Here is a 24,790-nt window from a genome sequence, read left to right as displayed (position 1 = left end):
GACCTAATTGATTAAAAAGGTTTTAAACTACATACCCAATAACTTTGATAATACTATGAATTAAAATTCTTTAATTATAATTTATATCTATACTGTAATATAATGTTGAGTTCTAAAATATTATTCAACACCATCCCGCAAATGGACTCCTATATTTTTGCCAAGTGGACTTCTATTTACTTAACTCTTATTTAATTAATCTCTTTTATAATTATATTCATTCGTCATTGTTCTGATTTTCAATTTCCTATTTACTTGATTCCCTTATTATAACATTTACCGTTACAATTATAATTATATCCATTCATTTGTACAACTTTTCAATTTTCTATTTACTTAATTGACTTAAAATTACATTTACAGTTACACTCTTTTATTTCTAATAACCTTTTGAATTCTCCATCTTCATTCTATAAAGTGGACTAATAACAAATATAATGCCATAAAAATTAGGCTTAATTATTTAAAAATAATCCCACCTTTAATTTTTATTTCGTTTATACCCTAACTTAGGAAAAATGACACATATACTATTGACGTTGTGTTTTTGTTTTACCTCTACCCCAAAATTCAAAAAAAAGATGATTTATTCAAAACAACTAAATATAAGGATTATTTCGTACTAGGATTTTTCAGCCCTGGCCACTATAAGTATAAATATCTTGGAATTTGGTTTAATAAAGTATCAATACGAACTGGAGTTTGGGTAGCCAACAGGAACAATCCCATCTCGGGAAGTTCGGCATCAGGAATTCTCTCCGTCAATCGACAAAGGAACCTTGCTCTCAATAGTACTCAAGGCAACAATTAATATTGGTCTACTAATGTGTCTAAAGACGCTAGAGATCGAACATGGGCAGTTGAGGCTCAGCTTATGGATACAAGAAATTTGTTGTTGGTTCAAGCTACAAGTAGAACAATTTTGTGGCAAAGCTTTGATCATCCAACGCACACGTTTATACAAGGAATGGTACTTGGGCTTAATCGTCTATCAGGTATGAACCTGTTTCTAACATCATGGAGATCAGCGGATGATCCAGGAATTGGAGATTATTCGTTTAAGCTTAACCCAAGTGGTGCTCCACAGTTAACTCTATTCGCTGATTTAGAAAAACCAGTTTTCATTCTTAGAAAAAAAAAATAGATATGCATGATACTTATTAATTATAATTTTGCATATGTTAATACACTCAACCATGCAATTTATGAAACATACTCCGAAGTCATTCTTTTCTTTCTTCAACCTTTCTTCACCACCAAGCTTAGAAACTGTGATCCTCTAATTTGGAGCAAGTATATAAAGTTTAATTATAAATTAGTCCAAATCTCTTTTATATAATTAACATAACTTAGAGAAAATAAAACTGTCAATTTATACAAAAAAAAATTGACAATGTCTTCTTATGCATATAATTCCAATGATAAAACAATGCCAAGGACGAAGCTGTTTGGAAGGAAAATGCCCATGCATAAAGTTCTTGGTGGAGGAAAAGGTATTATTCTTTCTTCGTTTTATTTTCTTTTATTTAATGGGGCCAAAAAGACAATTTTTTAAATTTTTATAAATTTTATTCAAGACTTTAAAATTTATAAATTTAATTTGAGATGCAGTTGCCGATGAGTTGCTGTGGAAAAACAAAAATGTATCAGGTGGAATTGTAATTGGGATGACACTGATATGGCTGCTTTTTGAAGTGGTTGGCTACAATTTTGTGACTCTTCTGTCTCACATTTCCATCACCACAATGCTTATTATCTTCATATGTTGCACCGGAGCTCAACTTTTCAATTGGTATTCTTATAGCATAATAATTAATTCACCATAAACATAAGAATTAATTCCGTCTAAACTTGATAGATATTATGAAAAACATTTGTGAGCTTTTATCTAATTACAAATTATTTTTTCATAAACATAAGCTAAGAGATCAAAATATAAAGCATTTCGGTCATTTATTGTAGGCCTAATGTTTTAAAAAATCCCGACCTTTTATCCCTTTTTCAATCATATCCTGACGTTGAAAATTTGTCAATTTTACCCTATTTTGCATTTTTGTGTTTCAATTGTACCCTGAAAAATTAAATTAACGTCTTTTGCGTTTGAAAATTTGTTTAAAACATTCTCCATGTCTCGCATATATTGATTGTATATTTTTAAAATTTATTTAAATTTAGTTAAATTAATTAAGAATTTAAATTAGTGTTAATTTGATTATGGTTTTTAGTTAGTTTTTAAAAATAAAGGACTTATTTGTACTTTTTTGAATAAAAAAGAATTTAATTTCATGTTTAGACTTAATTAATTGAATGATTTCATCATTTAAGTAAAAAAATTAACAAAAATTAAAATATTCGGATACAATTGAAAACGGAAAATTCAAAAATGGGTAAAATTGACAAATTTTCAACGTCGGGGTGGAATTGAAAAAAGTTTAAAGGTGAGGGGTTTTTAAGTGATTAGGCCTTTATTGTATGCCCTCTATTTTCACGCAAAAGTATGTTTAAAATTAATACAACTTATAAATTGAGTTTTTTCCCATTTAATTCCCCTAAAATTAATTATTTCCCAAATGATACCTGACCCCCCCAATCCGCAAGTCATACTTGCGGATTCCCCTTAATCATAAGGGGAATTTGTTACTAATGGAAATCAATTCATTGATTCCCACGTGGAATCAATCAAATTGATTCCCATTTGGGAATCAAACTCGCTCTCTATAATTTTTTTTAAAAAATTATAAATTTAAAAAGAAACATTCCGCTTTTTTATATGAATTTTTTAAGTATTTTATTTGATTGTTTAAAAACGTTAGAAAACCGTAATTGTTAAAATTGTTGATTTATTATAAGGTGTTGGTAAAATGGTAGGTATTATTAAAGTTTTTAATATTTTGCAAAACACTTCCTTTTAATTGTTAATTTACTATGACAATAGTTTATCATTTGGTGTCAAACTCAACCAGTTAGAAATTCTTATATCAATCCAATTCGGCACGTACGGTTGGTTATAAAAGAATTGATATTTTTAAATTAACTTTCTAATATATTTTTTTTTTACTTTTTCGTTTATATCTAACGCTTTCAAAATTATCAATTTTACCCAATTTTTCAATTTTCAATTTCAATTGAATCTATTTTCCTAAATTGAAAAATGTTCACTTAAAAAAAGTTTCAAATATGTCCTTTATATTTGACACATAGTGTCAAATATGAAAAACATATTTGAATCTTTTTAGAATAAAAAACTCCAATTTGAAAAAAAAAATACATACACGAAATAAAAAGATGAGACATTTTTTAATGATTATGTCTATTTTTTTATTAACATATTGTTTTTGAAAGTTTAAGTTAACTTAAGTCAACGTAATTAGATGTTCAAATCAAAAATATTAGATGTCATGCATACATGAAAGGTTTATAATTCTAATTCTACATGACGAACTGAATCCATATTAAATTTCTCTAATTAGTACAAAAATTATTGTTGGATTGATAAAGTCTCGAGTTTGATTCACAATTGAAGCTAATTAACCAAAAAAAAAAGATTATTGCAATTAAGTTATTGTATCACTTAAATAACTAAACTATTTTTTCTTTCTTTTTTGTGGTGAAGTTTTTGTGTGCTTGCAAATATTACCATTTATGTACAATAGATATGAGGCAGAAGTTGAGGAATATGCAGGCAGTTTGTTTCAGCAAGGGAAGAAAATGTATAGAAGGGTTGACTCTAAGGTTCTTAATAAGATACCACGAGGACCGATCAAGGAAAATATCAGATAGATTTTTTTTTTAATTTTCACTTTTAAATGTATCAATTACAAATAAAAAATTATACAAATTATTATATCCACAGCGTCACCTGTGTGAGTCATGTAAACATAGCCAATAATATATAGTGTCTTTAATTAGATACATTTTCTCAAATAATGTTTTGGATCCAAAAAAAAAATCAAAAAACACAAATATCTCATCGAAGCTAACACTCTCTCAACACATGCATCATTTTTCCAGAAACAATAATAAAATTAATATAATAAATGTGTTATATGAATCATTCAAGGGCAATTGTACTTATTAAATCCTCATATTTATTTTAATTTTGAATTAGCATCCTAATAAATTTTTTAAAAAAAATTGGAAATCCTTAACGTTATAAAATATTTTTTTATCTTTTTCGAATCTAGAATGACACGCGGGCCGTTAGTTTGTAGCTAGTGTGTCATATTTAACCAAACGATGTTGTCTCGTCCCATGACATGGGGCCAGCGTGGCAAAATGAAAACGGCACCGTCTGATAAACCCACTCATCATCCACACAAAAGCCCCAATCCTCTGTTTCATATATTCATATGCAAAATCCCAATCCCCAATTTCTTCCATAACCTAAACCTAATTTCTATAAGAATATTAATAAAATAAGAAGCAATTCAAGAAATTGCCATTCAAATTATTAAATAAAAATTTAAAGGCAATTAAATTATGAATTGACATTTAGAGATCATTTTGGGAAAAGAAAAATTGTCTAAATATTATCGTTAGTGTAAATTATGGATGTGGCATGGAATGAGACTTTTATTCTAGATTTTTTTAAATAATAATAAAAAAGGTATACATGGTACGTAAACGACCAAAAGAAATGCTAACATCAACACATTAGATGGAACCTACTAATCTACTATAGAGAATTAGAGATCCCACTTGTATTTGTGGAAGTTCCCCACTAAGAATAGAAAACCAAAGCACATTCCTATTTGGCCTCCACAATCCTAAATTCTAAATTAATTAAATTCTACAAAACCTTCCAAATAATGTCAAAATAGTTGTTTTAAGCAGTGTTTGAAAAACCAGACCGGACCGGACGGTCGGATCAGTTGAACCGCGAACCGGTCAGTGATTCGATCTGAAAAAACAAAAAACCGGAATTTTTAGTTGGACCGGATTGGACCGGGACGAACCGATTAAAAACCGGATGTTGAACCGGATTGAACCGGTAAAAAACCGGCCAAACAGAATTTTTTTCAATTTTTTGTCAAATTTATTAAACCGGTTGAACCGGAAACCGGTGGCCTCACCGGTTCGGCCACCGGTTCGATTTTTAAAACACTGGTTTTAAGCTCACTTGATGTCTAAAAAGATTCCACTTTCCTCCAATAATTGCATTCTAAACTCATTTAATTGACATCGGCACATGTCAACCTTTAAGCTAAACATTACACTGTTTCTTGCCTTCCAAGTCAACTTATTAGATAAGATATTGTATTTCCTATATTTTCTTTTTGATATCAATATTGAGAAAGTATTAAATATTTTGTTTCTTTAACTTTTTCTAAAATAAATTAATTTACAACTAAAAATAATATATTTTTTTAAAAAAATCAGTATATTTCTTTTAATATTTCTATCATCTTTTTATATTTATTAATAGTTGATGTCATATTTTATAGCTTATTAAAATTAATAAATTATGAATTAATTTAGTATAAAAATAAATTAAGAGAGTATATTTATATTCTAATTTTATTAATTAAACCCTTTTTTATAATTAATTAAACCCTTAATTAACTGGCAATTGGATAAATTTGACACAATTCATATAAATATTGAACCAAATTGACAAAAAAAATTGGTATCGAGTATATATATAACAAATGAACAATAAGTTTTGACAAATGAACAATAAGTAAAAAAATAAAAAGTACAAATACCTTACGGTAGCTTTTGCCTACTTTGAATGGTTATTACTTAATTCATATATAGTGAACCTATTGAGTCCCCACTATTAATTAGTTTTTCATCTTTCCGGGGTTAAAAAAAGGGCTTAATACATTATTTGACCCCTAAACTATACCATTTTATTCTCTGCGACCTCTAAACTATTTTCGTATTCTTTTGGACCTCTTAACTCTTTTTTTTGTTCTATTTAACCCCTCATTCGGAATGTGCACACCACGCGCGATGACGTGGATAAAATTGCTGACATGGCTTTGCTGACATGGGGTTAAATAGAATAAAAAAAGTAGTTAAGAGGTCCAATGAAACACTAAAATAGTTTAGAGGTCATAGGAAATAAAAAGGTAAGGTTAGAGGTCAAAAAATATATTAAGTCTAAATATATTTTTTTAATCTAAAATAAAAAATGATGTACTTTACATATTATTTGAAAAAATCATTTAAGGCTTTAAAAGTCATGAAATTTAGCGTGTTTTCCAATTTTAACACAAATTTTAAAAATTCAGAATTGATTTGAAAAGTTTGAAATTGCAAAAAATTAAAAGCTGGTGTATTAAAATTTTTATAATTGGAAATTCGTGAAATACACTAAAAATTATAATTTTTTAAAAAAATCAGTCTTTTTTTTAATATTATCACAGTATAGTAAATTTATATATTTTATAATATCGTTAAAAAGACAAAACTTCTTTTATCATTATTGAAATGTAAACAAATATATACATGTACAAGAAGTTATATTATGTAATTATTTGACTAAATTTCAATATTTTTTTATTTTTCTAGAAGATTAAATGGATGAAAGTTAAATAATTGTATTTTTGAGAAGGTTAATGGGTAAAAATTAAAAGTTTGAAGGTGCAATAGGAAAATAAAATAAGTTCAGGGGTCAAATAGAACAAAATAGTGTAGTTCGGGGGTTCAATAGAACAAGTTATGCATTTTAATTATCCTTCACGCGCTTCAACGCGTTTGAAAACACGCATTTTTGCCACGTTGGATGAAAAAGGTCAGATCGGCAAAAAAATTACAATTGACGGGTTAAATAGAACAAAAAATAAAGTTAAGAGGTCCAATAGAATAGCAAATTAGTTTAAGAGTCTCAGAGAATAAAAGTGTATAGTTTAGGGGTCAAATGATGTATTAAGCCTTAAAAAAAGTCCCACTTACACTCAAAATTGATGGGTTTTGCCTGCCAATTCAATTACAAACAATAGAGAATCACATAAAGTTATTAAATAATGCAAACTAGCATTAGTGTCACACAAGTTGACCTTATAATTTCATCTTATTTTTTTCTTTTTAATTCATTTCATCAAATATAAAAACCCCATTAATAACTTGGAGATTATATGTGGGCTATTCACTGATGGTGAGGCAATGGAAGGCGGCAGCAGTCTCTATTAACGACGGCAGAGGTGGTGGTGCTCTTCTAGTGGTTTGGTTAGCTTTGTTGACCGTTTCTTTACTATCGGCTATACTATTTTTTTGTGCCGACGGTGTGTCTAAAGATGACGACGGTAAGTCGCCGGGAGTTGATTCAACCCTTTATGGTGGTGGTTGCGCCGCTGGCTGTGGTGCTGCTTGTGGTGCATAGACATTTTAAGAGGCGGTGTTTTGATCCTTAAAGATTATTCAAGGCAATTTTAACATACAGAAGTTTAGATATAGGTAATCATGAGTTGACATTTTCTTTACTTTTTCTAATTTACCTAATTTTAAACTTGTTGTACCACATTTTATCAGAACTATATAGTAACACTTTTACATTCTCATTCAAGTCGTTTCTCAGTTATTTATTCTTGAATACTAGTTAAGTTTGTAATTAAATATTCATCAAAAAAAAGTTTGTAATTAATTTTGATTTGGCAAAACGATGTTTATATCCACAATTTTAATTTTTTTATTTAAAATATCCCTATTTGATTGTATACTTTGATCCATAAGTTATATAAATTGAAAAAAAAAAATTCATTCCTCAGCTTAAACTTATTTTCGTGCATAAAGTCTTCATTTTAACCTATACAATGTATTCCTAAACAGAATTAAAATATCAATTGTGTAAAATAATGATTCATAAAATCAAAAATTTATATAAATAAATTTAAAAATTAAGTATGATTTGCTTTGGGATATTATTGTCTTAATTTATATAATTACTGATTCCGTGGTCTACCATTTTGAAGTAGAAAATTAGTCATACTTGAAGGATTAATTTTTTATAATAAAAATTTAAAGGCGAAAAATTAAGAAAATGGACATGAGTAATATCCTCTTAACCTATGAATCATTTTTCTCGCTATCAATCCATAGATTAAAAATAAAAAAATCACAGAATTTGTTTACAAAGCAATAAGGAAAAAAATAAATTTAAATTACTTAATCTAAAAATCGAAAAATTATAGGAGTTCAACAATATAAAAGAATAAACTCATAATTAAATCTGTTAACCATGCGTATTTTGATTAACAGTATCTGATCTTCAATATTTTTCTTTCTAGTCTCTGAACTATTATCTATCGTTAAATTACATCGGGTGATAAAGGTTAAACATCTTTTAGGTCTATGCACTATGCGTTATTTATTTATTTAAGCCCTAATATAACAATTAATTTTCTTACAAAATATAATAATTTTATATATGGAGCGGAAAAAAATATTATTTTATATGAATGTGAGCCTTTTGATTTAGCATTTTACACTTATAGATGATTTAACTTAAGATCGGAGTACCATAGGTTGAATCTTGATTACTCATAAGTTATTTAAAAATAATTAAAAAAGTTTCAAAATAAATCTAAACAAGTTTCTTACATGTACAATAATTTATTCCCCTACAATATTAATCTTTTTATATTTTTAAATTTAAATGTATATTATTTAAATTTGTTGAATACAATATCTTAAAAAAATACATTAAATATTTGTGAGCGGAGCGCGGTTCGGGAGCCGTTCGCCTAAACTTATGGGTGACTTCGGATCTGGTTAGGTTTTGAAAATAATGGAATCGCCACCTAACTAAACTAGAAAATGTGTTTTCTACCGACTAGGTAGATCTCTCATGTTTATGGGTGAGACCACCTTACATCGGGCTAAAAGATCGGATTTGTGGAAACTACCAAAACTCTTATATATATTTGGATTATTGAACACCTCAAGTATTTGTGTGGCGTATCCAATTATCTCATCGTAGCACTCATCTCATCCTTATATAGAATATAGTATTGAAAATGTAAAAATGTCTAAAAACAATAAACAGGTAAAACGCGCATATGAATTTGACAATAAAATGCAATGAATTATGCAGAGTCGTGGTGATGTGAACATCAAGTTCTAGACTTTAATTTTAAGACTTACATATTAAAGTTTTAATCAATTATATAAAAATATTTATTCGTAAAATTTATTTATTAACATTATTAAATTTTGAAAATGCATATTTATTTAAATCTTATTTAATAATTCATTTTTAATATGTTTTGTTTTAGAGAATTACATTGAGATGTAATTTTATATATGGATGCATCACATAAATCTAAAGTTGAATTTTATAATTTATCTAATTTTTCAATAATCCGACTCGGCGTATATCATAAAATTGGTGGTTGGTGTTTGAATGATTATTTAATAGCATATATTAAAAATGATATATTTTTTAATGTTAACAACAATGTAATTATCTACTAATATTTTAGAGTATGAAAATTCATCAATGACAATTAAACAATTAATTTTGTATTCAACTTAAAATTTCTATATATTTTGACAATTTAATTTTATTATATATGGACCCCAAGAATTTATGGATCCGCCACTGGGTTCGGCTATGGTAATATTTTAGGGTTTGGTTTTTTTTTTTGGTAATTAATTTTGCCAACCTAGTGTTAGACTGATTAAGAGTTCTATTTATACAGCCATAATTAATAATAAGTCTCATGTTAAGTAAAATTCCAAAACTCTATTGTCTTTTATTATGAATTTATCTTTAATCAATAATTGTCATTGTTCTAGTTATTTTTTTATATATAGTTTAAAAATATACTTTGAATTTATAATTGTCTTTTGTTATAGTTAATCGAAATGATAGTTGAACAGTTATCTGTGGACACGAATTTTTATGCTGTAATTTCATTTTATATGCTTGCTTATGATATAAGTGTTGTAAATTATTTATCAAATGATTATTTGCCTCAAAATTCTTGCAAAATCATATGTATGGTATATATATTAATCCATAATTTATTACATAATTTTACGAAACAGAAAGGAAAAATTAAAAACTAATCATGGCTACAAGCCTTATTTAAAATTGAACATAATTTTAGGTCTATGTGTTATACATCTTGGGAAGTAAATTTGGAATTTTAATAGCTTTTTATCAATGTCCACCTGCAATAGAACATAATGGTGGTATTGAATTATTCTTTGTTTCCTTCTAACTTTTGAACAAGTTCATCCATCTTTCGGAATTGGTATGGCCATGATATATTGTATAGGAACTGGCGAAGATCATATCTATTATCCTCTGCCGAATAGCTCTGCAAGAATTTAGATATTAATACGTTAATTTCTCGAGCGATACCGATTATAGATTAATTATTGAGATAATTACATAGATTTATACCTCAACATAGTAAGAAGGTGTCAATGTTGTCATCTTGTGGCGATTGATGGAATAATAATGAAAGAAAAGTTTGACTTTCTCGGCCACCTCCGACGGACTACATTTTGAACTCCATTCACAGCAAAGATTCTGTATCATACCATTGATTGAAGAAAGTTAGATTTCATGGTTGACAAAAATAGGTCTAGAATTTGTATGTAATGTATATATACCTTAAACATTGACATAGGTCCGCAACGGAATGTCTTTCGCAACTTTCCGTAAAGAGAGAGTTCCTCGTATGTCATTCCCATGTCTAACTCATCGGTTTGTCTGTAGTCGGGACGAATAGGCTCCAATTCAGCACTTGGAGGAGCATCCGCTACTGCAGCTAAAGTCGGATAACCAAGATTCACAGCACCCCATCGCATAAACGCCCATATATCGGTCTTGTTCATGCTTCCGAGAGGATTTAAATCTGCTGAGCTGCAATCGTACTGCACAACAAAAATATTTTTATTTTAGTACCATGGATCAATTTACGACGGCCTTTGATTAAGAAATGCGGTAATTTTACGGTTAGTACCTTGGTAAGGTGACCGCGCAATGATTCATCAACATTAGAGGTACTCAAAACAAGGTGATACTTTGGTTTGTTGTTAATCCAAGGCAAGAGTGAGGCTAACATGAATGCTATAACCATTCTCATTCTTGCTTGAATGTTTTGTAATGCTAGGTTCTCAACTTCAGAACCTCCATCAACCTGCAGGGCCGGAACAAATGTTCTAAGATTGGTAGTTTATGATAACAAATAGAGAGACATAGACTAATGAATTTTGTATAATTACCGTAAAACGTGGTAGTTTTCCTGTAAGTGTCTGAAAGAAGGTGACGAGCGGTGAAACCATAGTGTCAATTGTAAGATTATAATGCTTAGAACCAACCTCTGCAGCTAGTTTCTTCGAAAGATTTCGCGTTTCTTGAGAACTGTATGCACATTATACATTTTGTTAGTTTCATGTTATAATTACTTAATGTCTCAATTAACAAATCGAGCTATACAATTCCGACCTGTTTTCTGTCCCGAGGAAGAGAGTGTAGAATATTCGTCCTGCAAATTCTTTAGGATCGGTAGGGTATTTCCCTTCACTATAACATCCAATTCGAACTGCATCAGATTTCACTTGTTCATTTCCACTAGCAATCTCTGAATTTGACAAAAGAAAATGAATAAGTAATGAATTTATTTGTTTATATTTCTGTTAAAAAAACTAGCCACAAGTTAGTATGAACCTTTGACAACAAGTTGACACATGGAGCCAACAATAGCAGAGACGGAGGAGCTATCTGCTCCACCGGAAAGAGGAAGCAAGAATCCGGAAGCTCCACTTCTTCGCAAGTAATCCCATAGCCAACAAGCAGGGCCGAGTGCAATTTCTTCCTCAGGACAGTGATAATTGAGCTGCAAAATTAAATAACATGATGGTAATTAAGTTTGATCAGCACGAGTTTTTGTTTTTTTTAATCTGTAGGTGAAGATTACTAAAGACCGAACCTTAATGGGGCTCGAAAGGAATACTTGTCGGTCTAAAGATCGACAGAGATTGACAGGCACTTGTACTGATTTTACAGTTGATATGCCTTTGGATTGTTGTTGGAAGCTAATAACAGATCCGCGTTGACTAGTAACCTGCAAGATACATTAGCAGCAGATTTTGCTTTTATTTAGTGTAGCACTGACACAGATACGGAAAAATGAGAAATTTAGACACAAATATAACGAACAGTGTTGTTTTTAGGTTTATTGTGTTAAAAACAAAGTTTTGTGTCCGAAATGTTAAAGTTCCAACACATTTATGAAACGGAAAACATTAAGTGAATGAAGTGTTCATGCTACTTGGCTTGAAACAGTGCTAAGTAGAGTATATAAATATAAAAATTCACCTTGTCCAAATCCACTTGAGCAATCACTAATTCAACATCCTTGAGAGAAAATTGTGATGCTAGAGAAATGACATCTCCATTGAGAACAACACAAGAACATCCATCGTAGTAAAGACGACCACCATCACAGCCTTGATGATTACTATACACATAAACTCCTCCAAGAGTCCGGGTAGCAGATTCCAAAGCTCGAACACGAAGATTCAGCTTTCTCAACTGATGATGGCTTCCGCTTGCATTCAAGAACACTTCCACTCCGTTAAGCGCAAGCTCAGTATGTGGAGGGACCGGAGAGAAAAGCTCTTCACAAACTTCAGCAGCAACAGCACTAAATACAAATAAAAATGAAAAATCAATTTTCTGCAGATTCTTAATACTCCTAGCTAAGCATTGAATACAAGTATTATAAATCCGGCTTACGTGTCTAAAAATTGAACGTAACCATAGCCGAAAGGAACAGATTTTTGAGAAATGGCCTGGGAAATATCAGCAGGGAGTTGAAAATCAACAAGCTGGTATTTTTGCTTCCATGCCTTGAACCATCTAAACTCCCTATAATTTCCATCATTAGCGAGCCTCAACTTGGGGCGAATCATTATGATTTTTCTGTCCATGCATAAAACTTGACAATTATAACGCTCTGATCCATTGATCACAACCATCCCAATGCTACATAATATGCCATCTGTCAAGTCTCCCACCAGAATTTCTTTCAAGCACTCCCATCTACATATTATGAATTTTATTAGAAACTGTTAAATTACTAATAACATACACTTAAAATGGAGAAACTTACGAATGGGTGACGGTATCGAGTTCAAGGAAGTGATCTTCACAGCCATAGCCACTGATTTCAAGCTCAGGACCAAGTCTGATAGCTGCACCAGCTTCCTTAGCCTGTCTTATGGACTCTTTGATGTTCTTTAAATTGTTCTCAAACTCCATAGCCCATTGCTTCAAGTTGCAGGTTGCTACTTTCAAGATCCTCATTTTGCTTAGTGTTAACTGTAGAACTGTGAGATTAAGTGAAGTTTGATGAGTTTGAATGTAAGAAAAGGAAGTAGAAGAAAAGAAGTGAGTGATGCTTGTCTCGGACAGTTTGTATCTATTTATACCACTTTTTGGACAATATTATTGTTTTCACACGTGCCTTAAAGGTTTTTTTATTTTATTTAATTATGAAGCTTTTGTTTGAGTGGATATTATTTGCATCTACAATACTTTTCTTAAAATAATTCCTACCCACTATAAACCTCAAAATAATACTCTCCGTCCAAAATATAAGCCGTTTAGACAATGTAATAATTATTACCTCCGTTTTTATTTAGTTGTCTATTATTTGGTCAAAATTATAGTGCATATTAAGATAGTGAATATTTTATCTTAAATTATAAGAATAAATAAAAATATAATCCTATTAATTAATTAATATATTGTAAATTAACTCATAAAATCATGTATTAAGAAGGAATATATTTAGAAAATAATAGTTAAAGTCACATTAAAATTATAAATGGATAATTAATTAGAAACAAATATATTTTGCTAAATGGACAACTAAAAAAACAGAGGGAGTAGACGAATATATTTATTTTATATTAAAATATAGAATAATTAATTTATTTGTAAATGATAATATATGTATATTTCGGGTATTTCGGGTATTTAATTTCACCAAAATTAATAGGTGATTTATAATTTAAAATGGAAAATGCTATTTAATCCAACATTAAGAATACTAAAAATAATAAAATAGACCTATCAATTTGGATAGAGGGAATAATTTATAAATCACACATGTTTTTCTGACTATTGATTGAGCAGAGAAATCGAAATAAACGCCGTTCTTAATTTCATTATTTTTTGGAAGGTATGCGGTCTACCATTTTGATCATATGCTTATTATTATTATTGAAAGCCACATGCAACACTCGAACATTAAGGCAATTAAAACGTGTGATTTTGTAGCAATTGGCATCACCTATTTTTGTCTATGGCCCCACTTGTAAGACCATACTAACTCCAGCTAATAATATGGTGAAAAATTGGTTATTCATCGAAACCGAACTCTAGAATAATATAATAAAACTATGTCGTATAGATTCCGCTTGTCAAGGCGAATTTAATTCACTCGAGCTAGCTACGTCCGAGTCATAGAGGACTTGTCATGACTAAATATAATCCAAGAGAATTCGCCGAATCTGTTAAGATCCAGTAAATCTCATTAAATCGTATCTAAAACGCGTCTTGCCAACAGATCTAATTATGTGAGTGATTTAAAAACAACAAAAGATTTTAGAAGATACTTATTTTTGGCGAGGTTGTTTCGCCTTCGAGGTGTTATCACTGCGTTATCAATTCTCATTTTCATTGAACTTATAGTTGTTTCCATTTAATACATTTAAAACTAAAATCAACGCAGGATTTTCGTTTGGATAAAGGAAATAAGATAGAAAAACCTTCTCCAGGTCTAACTCCAACAACCGACATTGAAGCAGTGTGGAAAACTAACAGAAAAGAAGCAGCTCCAGAAACACCTCGATTTTGATCAAAATAAGCAGCTCCAGAAACACCTCGAGCTTGATCAAATTGAGGTGAAATTGATATGTGTTGATCTTCATCATTGTTCGTATGTTGTTCTTTAACATTAACTTCATTAGTAACTTCTAATTTGGTTTGCAATTAAAATGCATCACTAATGTCAAGATGGCCGAGTTGGTCTAAGGCGCCAGTTTCAGGTACTGGTCCGAAAGGGCATGGGTTCAAATCCCATTCTTGACACACAATGTGTAAATCATTTTTTTCTTTGGTTTATTTATAAATTAATTAAAGATTATAAATAAATTATTTGATGTAGTATTTTATAGCTATGATTTTATATAAAAATAATTGAAAAATAAAATTAATTAAAATAATAAATTTTCATCTTCAAGTATGCGTATATTAAGGAGAATAAAATTATGTGGGAACCCCTGTACAGTATTATACATTATTTAATTAGCTGGTCTCTATAATTTATTTTTGTTCATTTAAATTAATGTACATGGCATTTTTTTATTAAATATATCCATTGGCGAAACCATGATATAATTTCGGTGGGGCTGTAAAGATAAATAGTTTTAGTTCTTAATGTAAATATACACATGTTTATAATTTTAAAATAATTTTAGCGAAAAATTATTTTGCTCCTCTATTTTGAAATTAAAAAAATAAAAGAGGTAAAATCCGTGATTTTGGATTAAAAAACTCAAAAATTGTTAATTCTGAATCGGTTTATATTAATATTTTTTATAAAATAAAAAATTAACTTTTTTAAATTTAAAGGGTTGGATGGACTATTATTGATTATTTAAAAAAATAAAAGAGGTCAAGTTTGTGATTTGAATAAAAAAAATATATTAAAAGATTGTTAATTCTGGATCATTTTATATTAATAAGTTTTTATAAAAATATAAAATTTAACTTTTTTTAATTGTTTTAAATTAAGGGAGCTAAATGAACTTTTAATGATTACTTTTCCTTACAGCTGTAAAGAATAAAAGTTGATAAATTTTACGCTTAACCTATCTAAAGGTCCTTATATTTTACATTTTTTTTTCATAGGTCCTTATACTTTTTTTGTACTAGTCTCGCTTTGCGTGCTACGCACGTGACTCGTAACGTGACTCGTCAATTCATGTATTATTATTTTAAAACAAAATTAAAAAATCAAATTAATTTTTTCTGTAAATTTACACATAACTAATAAAGATTTGGATAATATTAATTGCGTTGCTAGTGTAGTCAAACTAAAAGATTGATATTTCTATTAATTTGGAAAAAATTAGCTATTTTTTCTATACTCAATTAATATTCCTCTATCATGATACAATTTTATTTTAACTAAAACTCTAATTATAATAATTTTTTAGTAATTAATTAAATAACTAATTTGTTAATGACTATAAAACCGTTATTTAATATAGATTAAAAAGGGTTATTCGGTAAATTTGCATGTCCCCCCTCCCCATCCGTGCTTTTATATATAGTATAAATTATCTGGTTCTTCTACTTGCCTATTTTTGATTTTCAATTCCTTTTTGAGTTTTTTTCAGTCCCTGTACTTACAATTTTTTTCCTCCAGCCCCTATACTTACAATCTTTTTTTCCTCCAGTCACACAAAAGGACTAGAAAAACTCAAAAAGGATCTGAAAATAAAAAATAGGTAAATAGAGGGATCAGATAATACAAAAATAAAATATAAGGATCTACGAAAAAAAGTGTAAAATACAGAGTTTTTATATGGATTTAGCTTAAATTTTACTTATTTTTAGTAAAATAAAGAAAAAATAGAAGTCGATATAACCAACTTAGGAATCAATCTTAAGACCTTAGACTAAAGAACTATGAATCCACTGAAACAATATGCTATTTTAAAAAAAAATAGAATTCATTGATGAAAAGTAAACTACAATTAGAAAGTTATATAACAAAGTTAATATATAATATTTCAATTTTGATTTAAAATACTAACAAATAGCAAAGAGCATCGATCGGTTGGGTTCGGTTTTCAAAAGTCCATAACCAACGGTGCCATACTATATAGTATTTGAAACCAAACCGTTTTAAAATTGACTAAAAACCGAAAATAAATTTCATCGAAATAAGTTGTTGGTTCGGTTCGGTCTTGATTTTATGTCTTGGTTTGGGCTTCTAGCAAAGCCCTTTTTATAGAAGCCCGAATTTCTAAAAAAGCCTTTTATGATTTTGAAATCAAATTGAATTGAGCATATAAAAACAATATGATACACTAAATATAACAAGTGTAAACTGATTAATTAATAAATTTCACACTTGAGCAATTGTATAAACATCTATTAATAAAAATTATAGTTTTTTTCGAATCAATATAAGGCGATCTGATTCGCACGGTTGCAATTAGTCTCATCATGCAAATTAAAGGGTCTTATGTGTTAGTTAAGGTGGAAGCATCATCATAGCCAAAAAAAAGATCTTAAAATTGAAAAGAAGATGTTAAAATTTAAAAGAAGTTATTCAAATTGTGAACAAATAATAGTTTCAAATTGATAAAAATTTGCAATAAAACAGAAACAGAGATACAGAGGATAAATAGCAAAGCAGTCAATGAGTTTCAAACTGAATTAAAAACAGCAATATCAAGTTCTTAATGATGTATTGAAACTAACCAGAATTAAAACCAGCAATGATATATTTTAATGAAGTATTAAACAAATCAGAATAAAGAGAAATTTAAAAATAATTGAAAAGCAGTTATTTAAAGTTTTAATGAACTATTAAAATAGGAAAAAAAACTAAGGTAAACAGATTGAATAAAAACAGTAGGAATAGAAAAGATTTTAGCTTCCACTTTTTTCAGTTTTCCAGAAGTCCAAATAGCCTCTCAAAATGATATTTCAAAAAGGGTAGAGATACTTCAAAAGGAACAAAACAGCACAGGCACAAAGGTCATTTGCATCCACCACCAAAAATAAAATGGAACTCATGAAGTGTCCAAGAGACTCCCTCAATTTGGCAAGTCTGAATCAAAAAATAGATACAGATTAGCAACCACACAAACACAAACTAAACAACTCAAAATATCAAAAATTAAAGAACATAGTGAAGGGCATAACCTTGGTCAAAAGGTTCAAGCTCATTAAGGCAGTAATCAACCACAAGAGGGCTGGTTTTTTCTCTGCGCCAATCCTGAGTGCACACCAAAGCTTTCACAATTTTTGGAGTTAAAGAACGCCTGAAACAATCAAGCACTCTGCCTGAGGTACTGAAGGCAAATTCAGAAGCAACTGTAGAAATTGGCACTGCAAGGATATCACCAGCCATCCTTGAAAAGATTGGAAATCTTGCAGAATTGAGCTTCCACCATTTTAATATATCAAAGGCATCATCATTCTCAACACATGCCTCACTCAAATATGTTTCCAGCTCAGATTCCCCTGGCCCAGTTTCTGCTTACTCTTTATTGTGCTCTGCAAATTTGGCTTTCATCAATGATGTATGCCTCTTAGCAGCAGGAGGCACAGATAGGATTGACACAATATGCACTTTGGTACTCATCAAACAATACATTCATCTTAAACTTAACACTATCAAACAACACAGAACCATGCTTCTTACCAAACAGGTTACATAGAGAAAACAAAAGATCATTGAGTTTAGAAGTAGGATCAAAAATATGAGAGAAGAAAATCAATTTGTTTATTTTTAAAGGATCACCCGAGTACTTTTTAAACTTGTCTCTCATTATCTTCCCCATATGTTTAATCTATACATCCTCACTTGCAATCATTTCATCCAACATAATAGACAGATCACAAATATCCAAATAATGCATGTTAGAGGTAACATATAAACCAGTGTTTTAAAAACCGAACCGGTGGCCGAACCGGTGACGCCACCGGTTTCCGGTTCAACCGATTTAACCGGTTCAATCGGTTCAACCGGTTCAGTGACCGGTTTAACCGGTTCAATGACCGGTTCAACCGGTTTAATAAATTTAAAAAAATTGAAAAAAAATCCGTTTGACCGGTTTTTACCGGTCCAATCCGGTTCAACAGTCAGTTTTTTACCGATCCAATCCGGTTCAACCCGGTCCAACTAAAAGATCTGGTTTTTTGCCTTTTCAGACCGGACCACTGACCAGTTCGCGGTTCAACCGGTCCGACCGGCCGGTCCGGTCCGGTTTTTAAAACACTGATATAAACATCCAGATATCCGCAGAATAGTGATGTAAAAATAAGATAAGCAAGTGGCAAACTTCTTTGTAGTTTGCCAATCAAGAATGTTAGGAATGTTATCTACCATGTCATTCCTAAAATTTTCATTTACTTCCTCATAAGAATAAAACACAAACTTGAACAAACAGGCAGTATCCAACATAAGATAGATGGAATTCCAACTGGTAGCAACATCAAGACAAATATTTTGGTTCCAAGTTTAGCTTATGTAATAAGATCTTTAAATTGTTTAAGCCTAGAGGGACTGTTTCTTACATATCTTATGTAGTCCCTAATCTTTTTAATAGAAGAATTCATTTGTTTCAATCCATCAGAAATTACCAAATTAATTACATGTGCAATATACCTCATATGCAAATACTGACACTTAGAAACATCAGTGCCCCATGAAATCATTTTTTTCTTAAATGCAGCAATGGCAGTATTGTTATTTCCAGCATTATCCATAGTCACAGTGAAAATATTTTTTAAACACCAAGCAAGCAAACAATTTTCTAATATTTTGCTAATATAATCACCTTTGTGATCACAAACGGGAATATGGCACAAAATTCTCTTATGTAGCTTCCACTCATTATCAATCCAATGGCATGTTACACACATAGAATTGACCATTTAAATATTGGTTCAAATATCAGTGGTTATGCATACCCTTTGGCTTTGATTTTCTAAAAAGTTTTAGCTTTTAACCTCCCATCAAGATACATTTGGTAGCATCCTTTGGCTTTGATTTTCTAAAAATGTTTTAGCTTTAACCTCCCATCTAGATACATTTGGTAACAGTCTCTGTTAACAATCCATCTAGAGGGGGTGTTAGATCTAGGGCAAGCCACATTCATCAGTCTTTTAAAACCCTTACCTTCTATAAATCTAAATGGAAGTTCATCAATTATAATCATATAAGCAAGTACATTCCTAACATCTGCTTGTGAAAATTTCCATGTTCCTAACTGCCTCATTCCCTCATCCCCCTCCTCACAATTAATCACATGTTGCAAAGTAAGCAAAGCTTGCCTAGTTACTTTACTATGTGGATTTTTAAAACATGCAACATTATATGCTCTAAGTGTTGAAGTACCGTTAAGTTTATTGTTAGAATGATATACTCTAGCACAGTATAAACACTTAGCCATAAGAAATTTTCCAGTTGATTCATCAACAATACGCTCATAATGATCCCATACCTTTGATCTTACCTCTATTTTCTTTCGTTTTTTATCCACTGGCTTATTGCCAGTCACAGCTGCATCCTTCTCCTGCTGCTGACTGGGATGAGGTGAGCCCTCATCAACACCAACAAGTTGATGCTCACTATGGAAGGGCAATGGATCAAGTAGGTCAATAAGTGGATCATCAGCACTAGTAGCAGCAACACCAAGTTGTCTATAGTCAAACATCTGCAAAGACAACAGAACATGATCAAATGCTACTCAATCAACTATGAACTAAACACAAACTACAAAGACAAGGTAAAGGAACTTACCAAGGAAAAGGATGCAACAAACTTTCAAAACTGAAAGCAAATTAGTGATTCGCATATCTATACTATATATAAAAGCACGGATGGGGTGGGGGGACAGGCAAATTTACTGAATAATCCTTTTTAGTTTACTACTAAATAAAGATTTTATAGTTATTAACTAATTAGTTATTTAATTAATCACTATTGTAATTAAAGTTCTAATTAGAATAGGTAGCTAAATTATCTCCAATTTAGTAACTAAATTGTCTCCAAATTAGTAGGAATACCTATCTTTTAAATTGATTGAACTACAAAATTAAAATATTATATTTGGTCAATATATTATTATTTAAATTTTTATCTTATTATTTTTGAAGATATTATTAATAAAATTAAGTTAATTATTTAATTATGGTTATTATAAAACCAAAAAAAAATTCAGTATGGAAAAAAATTTAATAACCGAATATATCATATTTACTTTTACAAAACTTATTAACTAATTTAGTATTAATTATAAATAAAAAATTGATATTATTATAATAAATTTACAAATATGTTCATTGACGAGTTACGTTACGAGCCACGTGCATAGCACGTAATGCGAAACTAGTCAAAATAAATGAACAGATCAACAAAAGGGTCCTTTGAGCTTCCACCAATGATTCACAGAGAATGTGAATCTTCTCCAACCAAATGATACATGACAAAAAGAATATACATTCATGATTAGGTTTGCATAAAAACAGAGTCACAGACTCAGTCACAACAAAGACCATCAATAAACACAGAAAGTTTAGAGATCCATAATTACCTTGATTAAATGATTATGAATCTTAAAGATCCAGTTTAGAGCTTCCAGTCCAACACACCAAGCATGAAAAGCAGAACCAACAAACCATCAAACACAAAAAGTAAATAAAGAATCAAAGAATTAGAACACAGAAATGAAGGAAACAATATTCACCTCGAATGACAGAGATCCAGTTTAGGGCTTCCACTTAGCCTCCATTTGCAAATGTGAATCATGAAAAGAAAAAACAAAAAACCATCGAACATAGAAGGAAAAATAAGAATACGAAACAAAAGGATGGAAATCAGAACACATAAATGACAAATAGATCGAAGAACCCTTTATTCTTACCTTTTCAGAAATCAAATCAGGCTTCCACCTCTTCCATAAGCCTCCATTTTTCAAACACAGAGAATACAGTAAGGTAGAAACCAACATCAAATAAAAATAATACAAACCATAAAGCTCAAAAATGATGTAAAACAGAGAAAAAGAACCAAACTCACGAATTACAGAAGAAGTTGAGCGATTAATCGCATGATTAACATCAAAACAAAAGGTTGGAACACTATCGATTCATATTCAGAGTGCTAAATTGAGTAAGGAAAATCATTTATGGCTTAATTATAGTATAATCTATAGTAAATTAGAAAAAAAATGAGTAGATAAGTTAGGGTTTGAGCGAAGAAAGAGTCGAGTTTTAGAGAGAGGGTACAGGTTTTTGGTGAGAGAGAGGATCAGAGAGGAGTGATGAAAGTTCTGAAAGAGAGGCGGGCCTTAAGGGTTAGGAAATTAGGTTAACAAAATATAAAGGGGTTTATAAAGGAACACAAAACGGCGTCGGCTGCACCTAGGTTTAGAGGTACTCCACACGTACCGCACGTGCCTACCAAAACGACACTGTTTTGAAACTTCGGTTACATCGGTTTTTTGATCTGTTCGGTTTCTAAATCCTAAAATCCAAACCAAACACCAAACTCCATACTTTCTTAAATTTAAAACCAAACCAAACCATTTCAACCGAAAAACCGCACCAAACAATGAACTTCGGTTCGATTCGGTCCGATTTTCGGTTTGGTTGGGTTTGGTTCAGTTTTTCCTCAGCCCTACTAAAAAACCACCCAAGATACAAGCAAAAGAAATAAATCGAAATTAGGCAAATCTAGAAATTGATTCCGCATGAAAGGACAGAACGAGAATTTGAGAGCGAAGTTCCACTGGAGCGGGTCTTCAATTTGTTCTTCTGTAAGAAGAAGGATGCTGCGAGCGAGCCTGTTAAGCTGCGATTGCTATACTTTCATTCAAATCTTAATATTTAACGGAATTGGTATCGAACAAGCTAAGCCATTCTAAGAGCCAAGTCTTAGCCTTTTAAAAAGCATAAAAAGCAAGGGATTTAACCAGCAATCTGCTTGATCCGTTAAAACTTAGTATTTCTGATCTTTATTTTCAATGAAATTCTAAAAAGTTAGAACAATATCCATCCAAAAAATTTAGATCTACAAGAAATTAACTATGAAGTTTGAACAACCACTAGAGATTCTTGATAAATCTAAGAAAACACATCACAAGAACATAAAAACATAAATTTTCAAGTAAAAAACACTAAAATCCATATCGAAAAAACTATCAAACGAGAAAATTTATTGAAATAAAGTCTAAATTTATAAAATTTTAATTTTTTATGGGCGGAGAGGGGGTTATTTCCGATTAAAATCGGAAAATTACCTTCTCCCACCCTTCAAAAAAAAAATAGAAAAGGAGTTGTTTGAAGAGAAGAAAGAGAAAGTTGTAGAGAGAGATTTATTTTTGGTGTTCAATCTCCTTGGACCTAATTAAACAATATGCTATTGCTAGTTGTTGCTTATTATTACATAAACATAAATATATAGATTTTTCAGCCCAGGCTAAAGCATACTCGAGTCTGTGTTTCCGCCACTGAATATATCCTTTTGTAAAGAGTTCCGGGCCAGGAAAACAAATTGGCATGGGTAAGAGGGTGAACTGTAGTGTCATTTGTGTAGTCTTACAAATTTTGCAGGAACCGATTTATCAAAAAAGGACAGTTAAATATTTTAATTTCTTTACATTTAATGAGAGTACCTTGCGCCTTTCCATCATTTTTCACTATATATAGTCTATATTTTCCTTTCATTTTGGTTGGCTTTTAAAAATCTCCAAATTAAAGATAACAATTTATAAGAATGCATTGATTTAGAAATTCATCATCCTTTAAAATTTATTATTTCAGATCCCGCATCTTAAATACAAAAATTAAAATCCATCATTTTTAGTGTATTTTTATTTACAAATCATCTTTAAAGGTTAGTTGAAAAAATGACCCCTTTGACCGAAAATAGCATATATAGGGATTTAGACGAGCATTTATAAATATTAAAAACACTTAATCAGAATACGTGTACTAAAAGCACTCCAAATTCAATTTGGGTTAAATATAAATTCCCTTCAATTATTGGATTCTTGAAGTTTCATCCACATAACATTGATAGATTAATATTAAAAAGACCCCAAACTTTCTCAAATCCTTTCAAATAGATCCAAATTTAATTTCATCCATTAATATCAGAAACTTTAAGGTGCTTTGAAAGGAAAAAAAATCATGCCAAACTGGCTTAATTCATAAATTAGTAAGATAGTATATGTTAAAAGTTTAGCAGAATTAGAATCTAAATTAAAATTAAATATTTGCAATTAAGGACAACTCACAAAAAACAGCTTGCACAAGATAAATCACCTTCCACATTGAAACCTTCTACTAGTTTTTCCAGAACTATTGAGCATAACCCTAGTTTTTCCAGAACTTGCATCCAATTGACCTAACTTATCCGGCAAACTATCCGAATCAATATCCGAAAACGACGAATAAGACGCAAAAACTTTCTTCTCCGATCCGCAACAGATCCAATCCCCAAATTTCTTCGCAGCCTTCCACCCAATCTTGCAGGGCAGCTTAACACAGCACCAAACAACACAGAGCGGACACGAAACACAGAATAAACAACCGCTGCAACAAAATTCCGCAGCCTTATAGTAACAATCCGCTGGTTCCTCCTCCTTAGAGCGAGCAGTAGAAAATCTTGGAGACGGAGAGGAAGACGAAGAACAACAACAACGCGGCTTTATTGAATCCATCTTGTTCGTCTACGCTTCATCGATCTTGAATGGAAAACTTGCCGTGGAAGCTATGCATATTTTTGTGTTGTTCCTTTTATTAAGTCGTTTTCTTGATCAAAATGGATAGGTAGGTCATAAATATTCGTATGGTGGTATAACTTGTTGATAACTGTAGTTTGTGGGTTATCAACGGTAGGTAAAATATCTTAGGCTGTCTCTTGGAAATTCCATTCTGTTCATTAACTACAGAGAAATTCATTATTGAATACAATATTGGAGGTCATATTATTACTAGGGCTACTGGTTTAATCGATATAAACTACTCATGAGAATTCTCAATTTACATAAACTATTATTTATTTTTAAA

At 30.5% G+C, this 24,790-nt stretch overlaps 4 protein-coding genes and 1 non-coding gene across 6 annotated transcripts; 2 read left to right on the top strand and 3 right to left on the bottom strand.

Annotated features, from left to right (window-relative positions):
* Positions 1-1,335: 1,335 nt before the first annotated feature.
* LOC126653606 (reticulon-like protein B9) lies at positions 1,336-3,921 on the top strand. Its single transcript, XM_050347540.2, has 3 exons — positions 1,336-1,493; positions 1,612-1,792; positions 3,614-3,921. The coding sequence occupies exons 1-3, from the start codon at positions 1,394-1,396 to the stop codon at positions 3,651-3,653; spliced, it is 321 nt and encodes a 106-aa protein (XP_050203497.1). The 5' UTR covers positions 1,336-1,393; the 3' UTR covers positions 3,654-3,921.
* A 6,076-nt stretch (positions 3,922-9,997) lies between these two features.
* On the bottom strand, positions 9,998-13,363 carry LOC126688344 (glutamine-dependent NAD(+) synthetase-like). The gene is made up of 11 exons (XM_050383006.2): positions 13,074-13,363; positions 12,698-13,003; positions 12,278-12,605; positions 11,889-12,023; positions 11,627-11,795; positions 11,405-11,540; positions 11,182-11,320; positions 10,920-11,096; positions 10,567-10,830; positions 10,355-10,483; positions 9,998-10,268 (listed from the first exon to the last, which is right to left on the bottom strand). The coding sequence occupies exons 1-11, from the start codon at positions 13,265-13,267 to the stop codon at positions 10,149-10,151; spliced, it is 2,097 nt and encodes a 698-aa protein (XP_050238963.1). The 5' UTR covers positions 13,268-13,363; the 3' UTR covers positions 9,998-10,148.
* A 1,614-nt stretch (positions 13,364-14,977) lies between these two features.
* Positions 14,978-15,058, top strand: TRNAL-CAG (transfer RNA leucine (anticodon CAG)). Its single transcript has one exon. It is a non-coding gene; the product is annotated as a tRNA-Leu (tRNA).
* Positions 15,059-18,858: 3,800 nt separating this feature from the next.
* LOC126653578 (uncharacterized) lies at positions 18,859-22,800 on the bottom strand. Of its 2 annotated transcripts, XM_050347503.2 has the most exons (3): positions 21,463-22,800; positions 21,310-21,350; positions 18,859-20,430 (listed from the first exon to the last, which is right to left on the bottom strand). In XM_050347503.2, the coding sequence occupies exon 3, from the start codon at positions 20,428-20,430 to the stop codon at positions 19,768-19,770; it is 663 nt and encodes a 220-aa protein (XP_050203460.1). In that variant the 5' UTR covers positions 21,310-21,350; positions 21,463-22,800; the 3' UTR covers positions 18,859-19,767. The 2 variants fall into 2 exon arrangements, 1 of the variants encoding a protein (XP_050203460.1); XR_008791048.1 differs by lacking the exon at positions 18,859-20,430 and adding an exon at positions 21,084-21,178 and having other exon boundaries at positions 21,310-22,800.
* Positions 22,801-23,958: 1,158 nt separating this feature from the next.
* Positions 23,959-24,721, bottom strand: LOC126687420 (uncharacterized). Its single transcript, XM_050381981.2, has one exon. It carries the CDS (start codon positions 24,439-24,441, stop codon positions 24,040-24,042), a length of 402 nt encoding a protein of 133 aa, XP_050237938.1. The 5' UTR covers positions 24,442-24,721; the 3' UTR covers positions 23,959-24,039.
* Positions 24,722-24,790: the final 69 nt, after the last annotated feature.

The sequence above is a fragment of the Mercurialis annua genome, linkage group LG6 (genome assembly GCF_937616625.2).
Source record: "Mercurialis annua linkage group LG6, ddMerAnnu1.2, whole genome shotgun sequence".
NCBI classification, from domain to species: domain Eukaryota; kingdom Viridiplantae; phylum Streptophyta; class Magnoliopsida; order Malpighiales; family Euphorbiaceae; genus Mercurialis; species Mercurialis annua.
The sequence above is the reverse complement of the archived record's forward strand: the minus strand, read 5'-3'. Positions and strand labels throughout refer to the sequence as shown.

Bases quoted from the DNA above. Each gene is read 5' to 3' on its own strand.
- LOC126688344 (XM_050383006.2), bottom strand. From the start codon at position 13,267: ATGAGGATCTTGAAAGTAGCAACCTGCAACTTGAAGCAATGGGCTATG. The intron at 11,796-11,888 runs GTTCGGTCTTTA...TTAATTTTGCAG, and splicing joins TCCTTTCGAGCCCCATTAAG to CTCAATTATCACTGTCCTGA. The intron at 11,097-11,181 runs GTAATTATACAA...CCGGCCCTGCAG, and splicing joins GAAAACTACCACGTTTTACG to GTTGATGGAGGTTCTGAAGT.
- LOC126653578 (XM_050347503.2), bottom strand. From the start codon at position 20,430: ATGTTTGACTATAGACAACTTGGTGTTGCTGCTACTAGTGCTGATGAT.
- LOC126653606 (XM_050347540.2), top strand. From the start codon at position 1,394: ATGTCTTCTTATGCATATAATTCCAATGATAAAACAATGCCAAGGACG. The intron at 1,494-1,611 runs GTATTATTCTTT...TTTGAGATGCAG, and splicing joins AGTTCTTGGTGGAGGAAAAG to TTGCCGATGAGTTGCTGTGG. The intron at 1,793-3,613 runs GTATTCTTATAG...TTTGTGGTGAAG, and splicing joins GGAGCTCAACTTTTCAATTG to TTTTTGTGTGCTTGCAAATA.
- LOC126687420 (XM_050381981.2), bottom strand. From the start codon at position 24,441: ATGGATTCAATAAAGCCGCGTTGTTGTTGTTCTTCGTCTTCCTCTCCG.